This window comes from Alnus glutinosa, chromosome 1, assembly GCF_958979055.1.
Source record: "Alnus glutinosa chromosome 1, dhAlnGlut1.1, whole genome shotgun sequence".
NCBI lineage: Eukaryota > Viridiplantae > Streptophyta > Magnoliopsida > Fagales > Betulaceae > Alnus > Alnus glutinosa.
This window is the reverse complement of record NC_084886.1, coordinates 8,534,453-8,553,089: the sequence shown is the minus strand read 5'-3', so window position 1 is coordinate 8,553,089 and position 18,637 is coordinate 8,534,453. Positions and strand designations below refer to the sequence as shown.

Sequence of the window (18,637 nt, the reverse complement as noted above, 5' to 3'; positions counted from 1 at the left end):
CCTCCCCTTTGCTGTTAATTTTTGCACGGTAAATATTAAAAAACTCTGGAATTGTCATTTGAGCCATGAGAACTGTTTGCCACGTGATGAAAGATGCAAAGAGATATCTCCACGCATTCAGCAAAATTTGAGTTGGGGCTACACCCAGAAAAAAGAACTAGTTCCTGAGCGATGTTCGGGAATGGGAATCGAAGTCCGGCCAGCAACGTCCTTTCGAAGATGGTGATGTCTTTGCCACGAATCGCTCGGGTGACCGAATTTTGAAAGTGAAGCAATACGGGTGCATAGATATCATAGTTGTTCTGGATACGACGCTCATCCTCGAATGAAATTGAAGATACCCCTCAGTTTTCGAGAGGCACCGGAGCATGTGGAGCCTCCTTGTTTGCGATCGGTTCCCGTGAAGCTCGACAACATTGTCATCACCGGCTTGGATCTTTTCTTCATCAACCTCTCAAACATCATTGTGATCGACTTTTCCATGGTGTTGAGCCTTGAATTTTCTGACTGTTACTTCTTTTAAATGCTTCGATGTTGGATCATCACCGAACAATTCGTTTGCACGTGTTTGGTTGTTGTTTTGAAAATAAAATAAATACATTTTATTAGTTATATTTCTTTATATATTTGAACAGTAGCATCTCTAATATTTGCGAGAAAAGAACTATAATAAAGAAATAAACTACCTCAAAGTTGATAAGGGGTGACTCACCCTGCCATCCCTCAATTTTTTTCTTTTTTACTTTGTTATATATATATAAAATTTTGAAAGGTAATTTAAATATTTGAAGTAGAAATTAGCATATACTTCTAATTTGCAATTAAGTGCTTGTTTAAGAGGATAAAAGATATCTATTAAACTTTGGTGACCTTTTTGCGAATGGCGTGTTAGAGCATATTTAACAAAATATGCAAATAGTTTATAATAGTTAAATTTGATTATTATGAGCCATTTTTTGTCTTCAGCAGAATTGGTAAAATTGATTTTTTTCATTCTAGTGTAAACAGTAAATAGACTTTTATGTCTATTCACTATTCACATAGGTTTTTTTTTTTTCCCCTATTTCTTTCGCACTTTTTTTTCCACACAAAATAATATTTAAATGTAATTAGAGAGTATAATATAAATTCTGTTGGAAAGAATATAAAATAAAAAGTAGTTAAAATAAAAAGTTGTACTTTTTCAATAGCTATTTTGACTATTATTGCTGAAGATCTCTCTTAAAAAAAAGAAAAAAAAAGAAGCCCATTATTCAGTCGGTTTGGATCTATTTTTGACCCGAACAAATGGGTCGGAGATTGTAATTGAGCCAAACAAAACCCTAACCCTAACGCTCTTGTCGCCCCTATAAAGCCCAACTCATTTTATGTGCTGCCTCTTTGTTCACCGCCGAGGGTTTTCTGAGCAGCGCAGACCTCAATTATTCGCCATGGTACTCTCTTTCAATCTAGGACCTTTCAAGCATTATATTTCTCTGATCTCTACCAATTGTTTGTATGTCCTACTTCGTGGTGATCTGATGTTTTGTCTTTTGGATTAGTGGATCATTGTTTTTCCTATTTTTGCTTTGCGTATCATTTTATGTTGTGTTTGGCTGCTGAGAAACAGTGGGAAGAGGGAATAAATCCAAAATTTTGTTTATGAGCTTTTCGATATTGGGGAGCGGATAAAACTGAAACCCAGTATTTAAATGTATCAAACCAAGCACAACCATCTGGTTTTCTCGTTTTTGGTTAAAAAAGAAGAGCTCAAGTCGTGAGTTCGAACTCATATTTTCTTGGCAACCAAACATTATTTCTCTTCCATACTCGGATATTATTTTGGTTGTTACGCATGTGTTTGTTATTCCTTATATCAAGTTTCGATCTAACGTTTTATTTATCCTCTGCATAGAGATGCTTGTAAGACTGCTATTTGCTAGCTAAAACAAAAAGACAAGTAGTATTAGAGTGCAAAAAATCTAGTGTTATATGATAGATGATTGATTTTTCTCACTCGTCCAAAAAAAAAATTCTAGTGTTATTTCCAATGAGCTCTACCTCAAATGGTGCTTCCTCTTGTAACTTGTGAGAGCAAGTGGAGGGTGTGGTCGTGAGTTTAAGACTCATGGGTGCGTGGTTAACTTAGGAAATGGTTTGGTCAAATTCTTGAGCCTTGTGCATTGGAGCACCTATTTCAAAAGTTTTAGGCAGTCGAGAGACCTATTCAAGAATCAAGTTTGAATGGGATGAGGTTAAGTCCGGATGAATTGCTTAGAAGATAGCATTGCAAGGATGGATTTTAGAATAAGAATGTTGGAGGTATCCTGGGGGTATGCTCTGATTGCTGATACAGTGTCAGACATGACTTAAAAAAGGCTTGTGTTATGTGAACAGTTTAACTGGAAGAGTGTTCCTAAATTTTAAATTGAACTAGGAGCGTAGATGTTAGCCAAATTTAGAGGATAGTGCCAAAAGGGTGCTATTCAAGATGTTTTAAAACCACGAGAATTACTTGATAAAATTTTTATGAAAGTAGTGGATGACTTTGCCCTGAACTGAGAGTGCTAATCATGTTGAAAAGAATTCAAAATAATTTATGATGGTGTTGTTTGAGTGATTTCTTATGGCCGTGTTACTTAAATGTTTTATGATTTTCGATTTACTTCTAACATGAAACTGGTTCTAGATGGAGATAATATGTGGGAGCTTATAAACTGGTATAGTAGCTTAATACTGTTATTGTATTTTTTTTTCTTGGTATTTTTTTTTGTACTATGTTGTGCTGCTTTAAAGTTTTGGGATGTGATTGTGATTTTAGCTTATTTTGTAATGCTCTCAGTCCTTATTTTTTTTTTCCTCCCCACCCTTTAAATCTAATGATGTCCTGTGTTTTGCAGGTGAACGTTCCTAAGACAAAGAAGACCTACTGCAAGAACAAAGAATGCAAGAAACATACCTTGCATAAGGTTACGCAGTACAAGAAAGGTAAGGATAGCCTTGCTGCTCAGGGAAAGCGGCGGTATGACCGCAAGCAATCTGGATATGGAGGACAGACCAAACCCGTCTTCCACAAAAAGGTGTAAATTTAATGTTCACTTTTTTACCTTGCATGAATTGTGTCTAGAATTATTCTTGTACCATTAGGAGATGAATTAAATTATAGTTTGTGTCATTTTTATTAGAAATTTATGAAAATTAAAATTGAATCATTTAAATATTGACTTATTTTTCTGCTCTCCCTCTCTTGCTCCACAGGCTAAGACTACCAAGAAGATTGTTCTGAGGTTGCAGTGCCAGAGTTGCAAGCATGTGTCCCAGCACGCAATCAAGGTTAGTGATTGCATTTCTTCTTTGCCTTCCTTGTTTCTTGCTTTTTGCTAATGCTTGGTCGTTGACCTGTATTTGCAGAGGTGCAAGCATTTTGAAATTGGTGGAGATAAGAAGGGGAAAGGAACTTCTCTTTTCTGAAGGCATTTTGTTGGTTTTATTTTATTCTGGTTTGCTTTTCAATCTTGTTGGAGCTTGAAAGATACAATCGGATAATTCTTCAGTTTGTTCTGTTAGTCTAATGTCTAATGTTGGTGTAGCAAAAAATCAAGTTGTTTCTGATCGCTGTTTATGATATCAGTTTTGGTTAAAGATTAAATTTGATGATCATTATTGCTGCTGTGTTTAATATTTTGTTTAAACAAGTCATTGGAAAGTTTGTGAAATGTCTGCTGGAGATATGGGTCATGTATGTTAAATGTCTTTGTTTTTGTTTTTTAATTTAGAACAAGAGTAACCCCATATACCATCTTTTTATTCTCCCAAACATGACATAAAGTTAAAAACACTATTGTATCAAAATTAATACTGATCCGGGTTTTCAAAGCCTGCTTTAGGGGATAAAAGTAGGGGGTATGAACAAATATATAAACAAACAACTTACAACACAACACTCAAAATATTTAAACTATTTTCTTCTCTATATCATCACGTTATAGCATTTTTTTCAAACCAAAAAAAAAAAAAAAATTATCGCAAAATCACGTTAACAATCATACCCAAATATTTGCAAAATGGTTTTAATACCCCATTAGAACTAACAGATTCTGTTAGATTTAACTTTGTTCGCTTTTAGCTTTAATACCTTTATGAATGGCTTTGTGGGAGCTAGGTACGTGAGCTAGGCATCAAGTCATAATTTACTGTATGAGAACCTAAAGAGGAATCGATTGTGACTGTATGCTGTGGTCTTCCTTAATTCACCAAGCCACTTCTTCTACGATGATCTGCTCCTTTAGATATGGTGGTTGTTTTTAGATCTGTATGAGATTGTGTTGGAAACAGAGTTTTATAGTAAAAAAGAGTTTTTGAGAAAAAAGCTTTATTTTCAAAAGTGCATTTTGGTGTTTTTATAGGGCAAAAGTGTCAAAAAAGTACTTTTAAAAGTTTTTACCGAACAGACTAATTTTTGCTTTCCAAATCTTTTTATGTATGAAAAGTATTTTTTAAGCTTTTAAAGACAATTCCAAACAAGCTCTTAGTGTTTCTGACTCACGGTTTGTTGCTTGTAACACTTACGTGGTGAGAATAGCTTGGCTACTTGCTTGATTTGGGTTGTGTGGCTGCTAACTTCAGTTGTTTTTTGGTTAGTGGTCTGTCCCGTATTTTCCTGTTACATTCTAGGTTATTCTTCTCATTTCATCAGAAGAAAATTTGTTGAGGTTTCTTAGAATGATAAGAATCCATATTATCATAGGAACGTTAATAAAATATTTTGAGCTCAATGCTCCGTTTGTTCCGTATTTTTCTGAAAAATATGAAATATCTTTTTCTTGTTACAGATAATATGAAATATATTTGAAGCAGTCTAATAGGAGTGATGCTCGAAATTCTGTGTCATTTTCGTGTTTTTAAAATAATGAGGTGGCATGTAAAATCACCATTTAACTTATGATTGGTCACTATTAAATTTTGATCATATAATAAATTTAAAAGTCACTTCATTTTTATAGGAACATAAAAATAACTCACCAAAAGACTTTTAAAATTACTCATGCTTTGACATATGCTGGCGCACGAAAGAAATTGTAGCCTCACCTTCCTGGATTTCTTTGCCAAAAGCTTCTACTTTCGTCCTTCGATGAAAGCTTGATATGATAACATTAATAGTAGGTTCACATAACACAAATTGAGCTTGTTTTGTAAAAGAAATAAAGAAGCCCCCCTCTCTCTCTCTCTCCTTTTCACTTTTTTTTAAAAAATCAACTTCGAACCATTTTAATTTTATATTACATCAATAATTTTTTATTATTATTTAAATAAAAAAATTTATTATAATACAAAATTTTTTCATTTTCATTTTCAATTTTTTTTTACTTTATATCACATCTATAGCTTCCGATTCTTACCCTCCCTTACAATTACAAAACAAGGCTGATAACAAAATATGTTGTTCCCTTTTAAATTAATTTACACTGGTTCTTCTACCCACCGTAAAGGAAAATCCTGCTTCTACCCACCGTTTCTATTCTCGAAAACCCTAATTCAGTAAATAAAGCTAAAAAAAATTAATTATCTCGGCGCTAAACATTCAAAATCCCATCCGGAGTTTCCCCCCAAACCGCTTTCTATAAATAAACTAAATAAACAATTAACCCCCACTGTTTCGAAACCAGTTCAACACACACGCTCTTTTGCTACTACTACCTCGATCTTCGTCTCGAAGTCGCTGATTCTTGGTGATGGCGCGTGGTCGAAAGCGGAAGAACGCGGAGAAAGCGAGAGACAGTAATGGCGGTGCTGAGATAGAGGGGGAAGGAGGAGTGGAAGCGGTGAAGGACCTGGAAAAGCGAAACGACGGCAAAGAAATGGAAGAGAACGTTGCGGAGGAGGGGGTGAAGAGGCCCGGTCGGAGGGGTCGGAAGAAGGGGAAAGTGGAGGGAAACCGGGTTTCGGGGGCTGAGGAGAAGGGTAAAGGTGGTTCTGTGTATGAAGGTTTGGTTCCTGTGAAAGAGAGACTCAGAAATAGGCCCGCCAAGAAGGTGGATTATGACGAAAGCAGGGATGAAGGTGATGATGATGAAGAACAGGTTGTGGTGAAGAAGCGTGGAAGGAAGAAGATGAAAGTAGTGCAAAACCACACTTCATCTGCCGAGAAAGTTGATGGAGATAAAAAGCTTCGTGGAAGGCCAAGGAAGAAAACCAATGTTGCCAATACAAAGGAGAAGGTTCAAAACAAAGACATTGTTAAAATAAATAAGTGGACTCAAAAGGTAATTTCATTGTTATTTCCAGTGACATCAACTTGTTGCTCTGTTTCTGACTTTTGGATTTTCAACAGTGGATTGAAGAGAAGTCCTTAATGTGCCATCAGTGCCAGAGGAATGATAATGGCCGGGTTGTTCGGTGCAAGCTTTGTAAGAGGAAACGATATTGTATCCCCTGCTTGACTAGATGGTAACACATTTCTTTTCTTTTTTGCTTAAATAGTTTGTTTATATTTCTTATGTTTTCTCTCTATCTCTTTGTAGCAGCTTGTTGATTTGTATCGTGCCACTTTACTTCACGTTTTTTGTTCTTTAATGGGCAAATCCTAAGATGACATCCTCCTCCTGTCTTTTAGTGAAAGATTTAAACTTCAGAATGTTTGTTTTGTGAAAGATTTCCGATATATATATATATATATATATATATATATATATATATATATATATATATATATATATATATATATATATGTGTGTGTGTGTGTGTGTGTGTGTGTGTGTGTGTGTGTGTGTGTGTCCTCCCCTGTTTATCAGAGTCCAAGTTACCAAAAATAAATTTATCTTTATCTGTTTTTAATTCTTCTGTTTCTGTCAGTTTTGCCAGGCTGCCATTCTTTCTTGAAGATTTATTTATAGTATGGAGGTTTTGTTCAATGTCCAAATAGGTGTGGTTAACTTGTATTAGTAGTCTTGGCAATTTGAATTGAAGTGATCTTGGTTGATTACACTTAGGTAAGAAATTATGGCTTTAATCTTGAAATGAGCCAGCCATTGTGAATTACACGGTTTCATAAAATGCATGAGCTTCTGTTTCTAGTTGCTGTTATTGTTTTTGTAATTGTGAATATTATTTGTGTTTGTTGCATAGGTATCCTTATATGGTGGAGGATTTTATTGCTGAGGCTTGTCCAGTATGCCGTGGAATTTGCAATTGCAAAGCCTGCTTGCGTTCTGATGTACCCATTAAAGTTAGTTTCTCTTTCTTCTTTCTTTTCCCCCCTCTCACTTCCCATGAAATGAATTGGTGGTATTTTCTTTTGAAGTAGTTATTTTGTGTTTGTGAAGATGGACAAATTTTTCATTTTTTGCTGCAGAATTTGAAGAACTTAGAATTAGTCAGTCCAGATGAGGAAATCGAGTGCTGTAAGTATGTGCTACAAACAATACTTCCATTTTTGAGACGGATTAATGACGAACAAATGATTGAGAAGGAAATGGAGGCTAAAATACAAGGTATATTCTTTCAGTCCCTGTCAAATAAGCTTAGAAACTCATCTGTGCTACAAATCTTGTTTGTTAGTTTGGAATAGACAACATATTTCCTTAGTTTGTTTAGATCGGAGGACTGGCTTCTTCTCCTTTTTTTGGGTAACCAGAAGGCTGACTTCTCATAAATGCAAAAATTGCTAATTTACTGGCGGCAGAGAAGTATTCTTTGGCTTCTGTCATATGCTGAATCCTAAAACCTACACCTTGATGTGGGTCAATGTTAATTTTGATTACTCATGGTTGCTTCGTAATACTCAGTTTAAAATTTATTTATTTTGGATGTATTCTTGGGTTTGGTTACTGAATGTTCATTTGGTAGGGTTAGCACTTCCAGAGTTAAAGATAAAACAGGCAGATTGCCCTGTTGATGAGCGTACGTACTGGTAAGTTTTTTTTTTTTTTTTTTGTTTAGAAATGATTTCTGTTTCCATTTGTTCCATATTTTTGTAAATGTTTTAATGTTTCCTTGCCACCTCTTGCCTTTTCAGCAACAACTGCAAAACTTCTATTTTTGATTTCCACAGAAGCTGTCCTAGATGTTCTTTTGATCTCTGCCTTATCTGCTGCCAAGAGATTCGTGACGGACACCTGCAGGGGGGTGAGGAGGAGGTGATTATGCAGTATATTGACCGGGGATTTGACTATTTGCATGGTGGAAAGGAGGAAAAAGTGAGAATGTCTACTGAGATTAGCCCTAAGGATCATGTGAAGCCAAAATCTTGGTGGAAGGCGAAAGAAGATGGTAGCATTCCTTGCCCCCCAAAAGACATGGGTGGTTGTGGTCATTGTATTCTAGAATTAAGATCTATGTTCGCAGAAAACCTGGTTTCAGAGTTGGTGAGAAAAGCGGAAGAAATAGCCAGAACTTACAAACTTCTGGATATGGCTGCAATTCCTTTACAACGGTGCTTGTGTTTCAACTCAGTGGGTGACGTTGACCTAAGCAATGATAAGTTAAGGAAAGCGGCTTCTCGAGAAGATTCTGATGACAACTATTTATATTGTCCCAGGGCACAAGATATACACCATGGGGATTTGAAGCATTTCCAGTGGCATTGGAGCAGAGGTGAGCCTGTGATTGTAAGCAATGTGCTTGAATCTGCATCTGGTTTAAGCTGGGAACCACTGGTTATGTGGCGTGCAGTCCGTCAGTTGAAACATATCAAGCATGATAGAAATTTGGAAGTTAAGGCCATTGATTGCTTGGATTGGTGTGAGGTTAGTTCATTGTCATCCTTTTTTATATGTGAAAGCATATTACTTTTGGACGTTTAACTGCTTATAATTGATGTAATGTTTCGTGTCTAATTATTGTTTTTTTGATTACTTTATCATTTTTAGTGAGAATATCTTTGAAAGTTCTCTAAGTACAAGGTTTTCTTTCTTTAAATTTTCTAACTGATTTTATTATTAGGGCGTTTACCATTAGTTTTTGAACACAGTAATCCAGTTTCCGGATGCTTCCTAATATTAGCTTTTTGGATGTGGAAGAAATTGGAAAAGGGCTGAGTACAGTTGTCTTTCTCAATCCAAATAACAAAACAAGGAAGCACTGACTTGCAACTTGTTCATCAGTATCCCATATCATTAACAATCAATACTTAGCACTCTAGAATCAGCAGCTGCACGTGCTCCCTCTTCCTTAGATTGATTTTGAAGGGAACATCATGATAACTGTCTCTCATCCATTCTTTCAGTCTCTAATTGAAAATTTTAGGTCCACCATGTTCCAGCTGTTCTTCATTCACTTTAGTGATTGTTAATGCCTAATCTTTGTATTTAATGGGTAATTGTTTCATTAACTTTTCTCTGGTTTCTAAGAGTTTTTGGGCTTCTTTAATAATTACTTTTCCTCATGTCCATCTAGGTTGAATATGATAAGTAAAAGTTGGTTTAGTTGGTGATGATTTTGCTTTGTGATATGAACGCTTGTGATGAATTGCAGGGCCCTATCAATATCCACCAGTTCTTTACTGGGTATAAGAAATTTCGACCCGATCGTTCTGAATGGCCCCAGATACTGAAACTGAAAGATTGGCCGCCCTCTAATTTATTTGAAGAACGTTTGCCACGTCATTGTGCTGAGTTTATCCATTTCTTGCCATTCAAGGAATATACCCATCCACAGAACGGCCCTCTAAACCTTGTTGTCAAATTGCCTGAGGAATCTCTAAAGCCAGATATGGGTCCCAAGACCTATATTGCGTACGGATTTGCTCAGGAACTTGGCCGTGGAGACTCTGTCACTAAACTTCATTGTGATATGTCTGATGCGGTATGTTTGGTTGTTTTGAAACTTCTACTATTTTACCTTGTCTTTCCCACAGGAAAACTCCTGTACTGTTTGGGTTCTGCATGGATCTCTCCTTTTATTTTACTTGTAATGGAAGGTTAAAGGAAGTATATGTAAGGACCAGATGAATTGTTTAAGGGCTGCCATTAGCCATTAGGCGAACCCTGCATTGCTCTGTCGATTATTGCCCATCGGAAATGCTTTATGATTGATTCCATGGTTTAATTAGCTAAATTTTGTATCACACATTTTATAACCCTTTAAAATTGAATATGGCGTTGAGTTTTAAGTTTGTTAGACACATACATCTATGCTTGGTTTCAATGGGCATCAAGATCAAGTCAAAACACAGTTTAGGTCAGCTGGCTGTCTCAGGCCAGGTTATTATTTCTTCGTATTTTTAATCATAAAATAGTTGAGTTTGATGACTTGATTCATTTGCTCTGTTAATCCTTGCATTTTGTAGTGTTTGTATTTGAGGTTAAAAGAACAATTAGCTTATATTTTTCTGTTTGACGTTTTAATGTTTTTTGTCGTTAAATTCACACTTTCAGGTAAATGTTTTGACACATATGGCTGAAGTTACCCTTGAAGATAAAAATATTGCGGTTATAGAGAAGATGAAAAAGAAACACTTTGAGCAAGACCAAAGTGAACTCTTTGGAAATATTATGACTGGGGATGAAAAAGTTGAGAATAATATTTCTGATGGTGAATGTTGTAAAATTACTTCTGATGATGACAAATTCAGTGAAGTTGGTGATCAAAATCAAGGTGCAACTGAAGACCTTGCTGCTTCTATTTTTCAAATTGTTGGTAGTACTGGTAAGACAGGAATGAATGAGAAAGATTCTTCAAGGGGATTAGAGTTGGAAAAGACTGAGGCAAAAGTTGATCAAAATAACAATGTTGGGAGTGGTGGTCTTGGAGTTTCTAGAAATAAGTTGGATGGCTTAGAAGCTTCCGAGGGCGGTGCCCTGTGGGACATTTTTCGTAGACAAGATGTTCCTAAGCTCCAGGAATATCTTAAAAAGCACTTCAAGGAATTTAGGCACATTCATTGTTGTCCATTGCAGCAGGTAACTCAGTCAGGCAATGTTAATTATATTTTTGCCATCATTTTTTCTTTTTGAATTATGAAGTGTTAACTAGTGCTTTCTTCGTGATGATTGCTGCTTTATATTGGTTGCGATAAATGTTAAATGTTTTGAAAAAGTTTTTGATATAACAAAAAGTTGAGAAGTGTTTTTAGTGGGGTCCACATTTGAAAAGTATTTTCTGTGGGGTTTGTTGAATAAAAATTGTTTGACAAACTTTTTGAAAATTGTTGTGTTTTCAAATAAACAAAATATGAACATGTTTATTTTTTTAGATGAAGAGAATGAATTCATATATATATATATATATATATATATATATATATATATATATATATATATATATATATATATATATATATATATATATATATATATATAAAAGATATTAAAAAAATATAGAGGTGATTTTGAGGTCCTCCTTTGGCCACTTTTAACAAAGGAGAGGGGGTGGCTGCACAGTCACCTCTGACGTGAGGGGTGGTTGTGTGGTTGAGACATTTATCCTATTGGGATGATTGCGCAACCATATTTGACCTAAGGGATAGCCGTGTGGCTATGCCTTTATTTATTATTATTATTATTTAAAGTAATAAGTTTGTCTCTAGTCCTACAAAAATAAGTACCTGTTTTTTGAAAATATTATTGTAAGAAGGTGTGAAGAGTTTTCTAAAAAGTCTTGTGTTTTGTTTTTTGAAAAAATGTTTTGCGTTTTGAAAAGTGAATCATTTGTTGAATATTTTGAGAAAATTGAGTTTTTGTTTTTGAATCCGGAAAATGTTTTCAAAAAGTTTGTTAAACATACTCTTTTGGTCAATCATCCTGACATTGTGAATGAGCTTAACTTCGAATAGCATATTCTCCCCATGTAACAATTTTATGATAATGTTGTGGTTTTGAGCTCACTAGATGCTTAATTTACAATTTAACAAAAAGAAATGAAGTTGCTTTATTATGTTATTTGTAATGATTGAAATAACCCTATTGACTGGAAATACGCAAACAGGTGACAGTATTTTTGGCAAGTAAAAGTTAATGGTTGAAAGAGAAACTTAGTCATCCTAAACATACCTAAAAATTATAGTACTTTTTTTTGAAACAAGTCTAGATACGTCATTTTCTCTAAAAAAATATCTCTTTTAAAACAGCTATTATCTTGTTGTATAAAAGAGAACCATGGGAAATCTGGATTGGATGGCACGAATTGGGATATAGCAGTGATGGAGTTAGAGAGCTGAATAAAGAAGAGAAGTCATTATGTGGAAAAGTCAATTTCATGAACTGTGGTTTGGACTTGCATTGTTTTTCTGGTGTTTTTGTAAGTAAAATTGATTGATTTGAATATACATGTGTGTGATTACAAATATTTATTAAATGTTTTTTGTTTTTGTTTTTTTGTTTATTAATGTAAATTGTCATATCTTTTGGTGCTATAGGTTGTTCATCCTATACATGATCAGACCTTTTATCTCACTTTGGATCATAAAAGGAAGCTCAAGGAGGAATATGGTCAGTTCCTTTTACACACACACACACACACACACACACACACATGTATGTATATAGGGATTGAATGTTGCAGTCCATTTTTTTTTTTAAATCATAATCATATTTTGACTCTTGTTGATCATAGTTTAATGCTACTAGCCTACTATGCTATCATATAGGAATTGAACCATGGACATTCGTCCAAAAACTTGGTGATGCTGTCTTTATTCCTGCTGGTTGTCCTCATCAAGTAAGAAACTTAAAGGTAAAGCAAATTTATCATTTTTTTTTTAATAGAAAACGGGATATGAATTTAAAATGCCTAGTTATTTGCTATACATTGTTATTGTGCTGCCTTTTCCCTCAAAATACATCTGTTGTGCTTATTTATTTTCCAAGACAAAGGATAGCCTATATATAAACTAAACATTCCTTTACGGCTTGATTATCATCTTTTGGCCCAGTTTGCCTGCTGCAGTGGGTTTACTGTTTGCATCATATTTGGTTTACCAGTTGAAGTAGAAAGTGTCTCAAGTGTATTCTGTGGACATTTTGTTCTCCCAGTGTCGTTTTGTTTCCCTCATCATTGAGTCAATTGTAAGAGTCTCCAAGCCAGAAACAATATGCACAAAATGAGTCCCAATGTTGTGCAAATGACTCTAAGAAAGTCATCATAATGTCTTGTAATGGTTAGCAATTAACTCATATGGAGGGGGCGCTTTGCATAGTGTCCTGGAAATCTAGTTGGGGCGAAGTCCACAACAACCGGTTATCAAAAAAAAGGGTTAGCAACTACTAATTTTTATTTTTCCCCGAACTAAACAGGGCAACAACTTACAATTTACTACCAATAGATTCAAGTGAAACTTTTAATCTAAGTGGAGAAAAAAAAGAAAAGTGAACATTTTTTTATCTGATCTGATCACAAAGAAAAATGCTAGACTTCCCAAATTTTTTTTTCCAAAATTTAACCAAATTTTGGAGAAATTTTTTGGGATGTGTAGCATTTACTGATCACAAATAAGGAAGCTTTTTTTAAGGAAGCTGTTCATCAGTACATTCCTTTTCTTTTTTCTAATTAAATCGTACATTGTGATAAGTTTGCTAACTAAACCGTAATAGAAATTTTAGATAGGCTATATAAAATTTGTATTTCAGTCTTGAATAGAAAAGTTGGTGAAAAACTTGGAGAAATCACATGTTCTGGTTTCAGCATTGAGAGAGTTTGTGGTTTGTTTTTTTAGGTTTTAGCTTGGAGAAGAGAGAGCTGAGTTTTTAAAACTCACGTTGGGTGTATATGGGGCTGAAAATACTGGCGGCTGAAGGGCAATTTAGGGTTTTAATTGGGATTTATGAGCTGGCAGTACGTAGGTAAACTGACAGCTGAAAAAAAACAGTTTCTTGAGCTAGGGTTGCAGGCAATAACGTAGGCTATTTGGAGTACAAACTGGCAGCGGTAATCATTCAGGTTTCCCCATAAAATTAAACCTCTTTTCTTTTTGAAATAACTTTCAGAAATAACTCCAACAAAATGAGTTGGCATACAATTAAGACTTGTTTTGACAAAGGAAACTTTCGTTTTTTGGGGGAAAAAATAACAGGTGGCCAGATTCTGTTAGGATTTAGACTTGATTAATATTGTATTTATAACTTTTTTTCAGCCCTCACACACCCCTCTATTAAACCCCACTAATTTATAAGGATTGTTAAACAAATAACTACCACACAACAATTTAAAGAAAACTAAAATAGCAACTTAATAAAATTACCCTAGTGGGTCTAGGATGTTACACTTGGCCCAGTTCATTCCAATTTAAACCGGTATGTTCTCATTTAGGCCAAGCCAGACCTACTTTTGTCCAAATTCAGTCTTCTAGTAGTTATACACAACTCAGTTTTAGTCAGGTCAGGTACTTCTAGTCTCTGTTTCATCTTGCAAATTTAGTTTCTTATTTTTTCCTTCGCTATTGATTGTGCTTGCTTGTTTTGTGGTTTCTTGGTACTGGTTGTTTGCTGAAAGTTGACAGTTGCTACTACTGAGTCTGTTACTCTAGTGTTGTTTGGGGTTGCTGGTTTTCATGGAGTCTGCTCAGCCTTAGTATTGCAATCGATTGATCGAGAGGCTAATCTCTTTTGTTTGGGCCAGTAGCTAAAAGAAAGTCCTTGCTTTCTCTTGAACGAGGGAAGGGTAGCATAGCATTAACTTCAATTGAACAAGCTCAACCTTGAAAAAGAAAGGTGGTAGGCTGAAGAACCGTTGAACGCTTCAATTTGTCCGCTAAAGAAGGTGAAGGCTGGGCGAGAGACTAGGCCAACTTATTGCTTTCAGGTAGCCCCAAAAGTATTTGGATTTACTTTTTAGTCTATAATAAGTGAAAGTTTCCGGCTGCTCACTATAAATATTGAGCGGCAGATTCTCGCGAAAGAGGCGTTGAAGTCCCTTTGAATTTGGGATTTTAGTGGCGACTAAAAATGAAGTATCTTTCCTTCGGCTCGTCGAATGAGCCCTTTCAGACCCCCAATTTCCATGCTTTCCTTGGGGGGAAGAGTGGGTCCTCAAGCAAATTATCAATTTATATTCCATTCCGTAGAAGAGAAATTATCTTTTGACTTGTCATTACTATTTTCTCATATTACCTTTCCATATCTTGGAGGTGGAGGTTGCAATTGATTAATTTCATTGTTTTTGCCATCCAGACTTACTGGTCATCCTTGTCGATTTTGCCTGAAAGTATGATTAAGCAGGTATAGAAGTTCTTTAGAATTTCCTATGGAAGGGGAGTGACCTTAGCCATGGTGGGCAAAGGTTGCCTAGGCAAGTATTTATCTTCCTGAGCAAGAAGGTGGTCTTGGGATTACAAATTTTGAGGTTTGGACCGAGTGGCTATGCTTAAACACATGTGGCACATGTGCTTAGACGGTGACCAATCTATCTGTTCTAATTGGGTAAAAGATCCTACCTTATCAAGCATAGAGATTTTTGGGACATGAGGCGCCCAGGAGTGTGTTCTTGGCAAAGTTTGTTACATGCTCTCATACCATGTAATGGATTCTATGAAATAGAAATGGATAATTTATAAAAATGAAATGGAGCTATTCCATTTCGTAGCCCCTTCCTTTATTTATAGATGTTTGTACGGGAATATTCTGACAGCTATAGGACACCTAACCTACTTTTAGAAGGTTTACATACCACTGCTCATACCCTTGGAAAATTACACACCATTCTACACTCGTTCATATATTCACTCTAATATTATGTAAATTGATGTCATTATGGAATTGCCTCGTAGATTTCTAATTGACATTCTTATCTACCTTATGCTTCCAATTTTTAAAATAGGAATTGATTTCATAAATTTTTTCTTGTCGTGGTTGTATTCACCTCTTTTCAACTTTAAAGCTAACATGTCTTGATGTTTAGATACTTCAATTCATATGCATAAGCCTATGTCCAAATGCACACATATACATGTATGCATTCTCACAGCCACGTACTTGAATCCAGGGCGGAGTCAAATGTTGCATCGTTATTGCAATTGGATCAGTGCATTTGTATGCTAGAGATGTTTTAACACCTAAATTACATTGTGTGTTTGGTATTTCTTGCATCTATATGTTATTTTCTCTAGGGGTTTTATTTTTTATTTTTTAAGATCCTGTGGTCAATTATTTGGGTTATATGTTAATGTAGTAGTTTTATTAAGATGAATTTCCTACCCAATGTACAATCGCCATAAACTAATAAATGTATCTTCACTCTGCAGTGTCATAATCTTATCGATAGGCTTTATGCAAAGAGTCATTCTGCCAAATGCACACACGTTAGCACCAACTTGGAATGGAATGTTTAGTGGAGAATGCCTCTTGCACTAATTGATTTCTATTGATAGATTGTTTCCATATGCACATATAAATATATGTTGATTGATTTAAATTTTTTCTTCCATTCAGTCATGCATAAAGGTTGCACTAGACTTTGTCTCACCTGAAAATATTGGTGAGTGCATCCGTTTGACAGAGGAATTCCGTACACTTCCTCAGAATCATAGAGCTAAAGAGGACAAGTTGGAGGTATGTCATTGCATTTATCCATGGCATGTTCCAGACGAGCTTATTGTACAATGGTGCAAATAGTTTGATATTTCATGTGTACTGCTGAGAATTTGGTTCTTGAAATTCAATTAGATCCTGTTATCCTACTGCTTTTTCTTAGATTTTATTTGTTTCACTTTAGGCCTTTTCATTCCTTCGGTTAGCGATTGCTGATATCAATACGAGCATTCTTTATAGTGATATCATCATTAAGGGTCTTATCATTTTTTTTTTAATAAAACTTGTTAGTGTTAACAAAGAAACCTCAGTAATACTATTCATTTACGGCTGCGAATCACTATTATTGTTGCCATCACAATGTCCCCCTCTTCCCACAACCGTAACTATGCAATCCATCACTTCTCATACCCCTCCCCTCATTCTGAGCTAACCGCAGCTGTATGGCACCAGAAATCTCTTATCCTTCAGCAGTCCACTACCATGATTCTACCTCCACTGTGTTACATATAATCATTGTGTGCAGGGTGCTTAATCCACTGGCACCTACTTTGCTGTACACAAGTTCTTGATAAATTGTTGCAAAATTGCAGCATCCATCTTTGAATGATGTTTATGTGGATAAAAGTTGACTTGGGTGTGCATTGGCTTTGATTTTATTCTGGAATGAGCTCAGCACAATTGGGTTGGCTGAAATATGCGGTATCTAGGTCTTTGTGCTATTATGACAATTATATAATGTGAAATAGTTTCTTTCTAAACATTGAATTTTGAATCTTGTGTTTGAGGTTTTGATTGCTGCTCTGCTTGAAACAGGTGAAGAAAATCATTGTTCATGCGATTTGCCAGGTTGTGGACAAGTTGGATCAGAAACCAAGGTTAGTTAATCACCATGGATTCATATATATTGTAAAATGTTTTTGCCTGTACATGTTGATGAAAACGGGCTGCTTCTCGATTTCTAAAATTTGAAATTCAATTCTGTCTCTTTCATTATATACATGCTCTTGCACTTATGGATATCTGCTGAAAAAACCGGCTGCTCTGGATATTTGAATTTCAGGTCTGAGGCAGCTACCGCTTCCTTGTTAGGAGATTCAAAGTAGGTTCCAACTTCATTGGTGAAGATTTTGCAACAGTTAAAAGGTTGATTTGTGTTACTTAAATACAGTTGGGTCATGCATACTTGTATAATATAAGAAGTATCTTCTGTATTTTGGTATACAGCAACTAGTTGCTTTTTGGTAAAGGCCTTTGTCTGTTCCACATTCCCGACTGGTGATGATGTTTATTTTGCCTACAAACAGAAAAAGGTCACGGCGAATTTTGTTTCGAGTGATTCATCAGTGGGATTTCTCTCTACTAATCATAGTAAATCATTTTTCTCCCCAATCTAATCGCCTATATTTATTCATAATTTTCAGTGGTGCTCTTGTTTTGGATAATCTTGCACGTATTTGTTTATTTACTTTTTACCTATTACTATACAATTACTACTCTTGTAAGGGATTTCACATTGGCTTATTTGAAAAAATTTTCCTTTTTTATTTTTTCAATTTTTCGTTTTAGGGTTTCCCATGTGTAGGAGGTTGGTAACAGGAATATATCATAATGATGACAATGAGATTCAAAACAAATTATGGGGGGGGGACCAACTACCAATTTCAGGTTCCTAACATGTGTTGTCTGACTAAGCTTCGCCACCCCATTTAGACACAGTCCGATACTTTTATTATGACTACTTGACTGCTCACACTTTCAAGAAATCAAAGAAAACAATATTGAGAAGGGGTTTTATTTCCATTTTAATTTCCGAGGTATATATATATATAATAAAGCATTCTCCATCAATATTACTTTATTATGTCTAATCAAAATAAATTTAACAAATTGAAAAAAAAAATGCCATAATAAGTGTTGCTATCTAATTTTAAACAAACCAAAAATTATTTCCTGGACTATTTCAAGCGTTGCATGCATGAACTTGCTCGATTTTAATAAACGAAACATAAAATAATTAAAAGCCAAATTACCCAATAATGAATATTGACAAAATAAAAATTATTAAAAATTGACATGGTCAGCGTACGTATATATATACGATATAAGTTGTGAATAAATTAATATGTATTTATAATATGTATATATAAAAGCGTAGGAATAGGATGATCATTAATAAGAAAGGCATGTAAGAAGAAATA

The 18,637-nt window shown here is 35.1% G+C and overlaps 2 protein-coding genes across 3 annotated transcripts; both read left to right on the top strand.

Annotated features, from left to right (window-relative positions):
- Window positions 1-1,276: 1,276 nt before the first annotated feature.
- Window positions 1,277-3,628, top strand: LOC133870631 (large ribosomal subunit protein eL42). Its single transcript, XM_062307798.1, has 4 exons — window positions 1,277-1,433; window positions 2,880-3,059; window positions 3,238-3,312; window positions 3,391-3,628. The coding sequence occupies exons 1-4, from the start codon at window positions 1,368-1,370 to the stop codon at window positions 3,448-3,450; spliced, it is 381 nt and encodes a 126-aa protein (XP_062163782.1). The 5' UTR covers window positions 1,277-1,367; the 3' UTR covers window positions 3,451-3,628.
- Window positions 3,629-5,614: 1,986 nt separating this feature from the next.
- Window positions 5,615-17,828, top strand: LOC133870618 (lysine-specific demethylase JMJ25-like). Of its 2 annotated transcripts, none has more exons than XR_009900755.1 (13): window positions 5,615-6,242; window positions 6,311-6,426; window positions 7,105-7,204; window positions 7,331-7,469; window positions 7,825-7,888; window positions 7,994-8,723; window positions 9,451-9,780; window positions 10,353-10,877; window positions 12,332-12,404; window positions 12,563-12,648; window positions 14,533-14,712; window positions 16,338-16,457; window positions 17,253-17,265. XR_009900755.1 is itself a non-coding variant. In XM_062307784.1 (13 exons), exons 1-13 carry the CDS (start codon window positions 5,712-5,714, stop codon window positions 17,540-17,542), a joined length of 2,919 nt encoding a protein of 972 aa, XP_062163768.1. In that variant the 5' UTR covers window positions 5,615-5,711; the 3' UTR covers window positions 17,543-17,828. The 2 variants fall into 2 exon arrangements, 1 of the variants encoding a protein (XP_062163768.1); XM_062307784.1 differs by lacking the exon at window positions 14,533-14,712 and adding an exon at window positions 17,500-17,828 and having other exon boundaries at window positions 17,253-17,314.
- The last annotated feature ends 809 nt before the right edge of the window (window positions 17,829-18,637 follow it).

Coding starts and splice junctions, on each gene's coding strand:
- LOC133870631 (XM_062307798.1), top strand. CDS start 1,368: ATGTGCTGCCTCTTTGTTCACCGCCGAGGGTTTTCTGAGCAGCGCAGA. Junction 1,434..2,879: donor GACCTCAATTATTCGCCATG/GTACTCTCTTTC, acceptor TGTGTTTTGCAG/GTGAACGTTCCTAAGACAAA. Junction 3,060..3,237: donor AACCCGTCTTCCACAAAAAG/GTGTAAATTTAA, acceptor CTTGCTCCACAG/GCTAAGACTACCAAGAAGAT.
- LOC133870618 (XM_062307784.1), top strand. CDS start 5,712: ATGGCGCGTGGTCGAAAGCGGAAGAACGCGGAGAAAGCGAGAGACAGT. Junction 7,205..7,330: donor GTTCTGATGTACCCATTAAA/GTTAGTTTCTCT, acceptor TTTTTGCTGCAG/AATTTGAAGAACTTAGAATT. Junction 10,878..12,331: donor ATTGTTGTCCATTGCAGCAG/GTAACTCAGTCA, acceptor TTGGTGCTATAG/GTTGTTCATCCTATACATGA.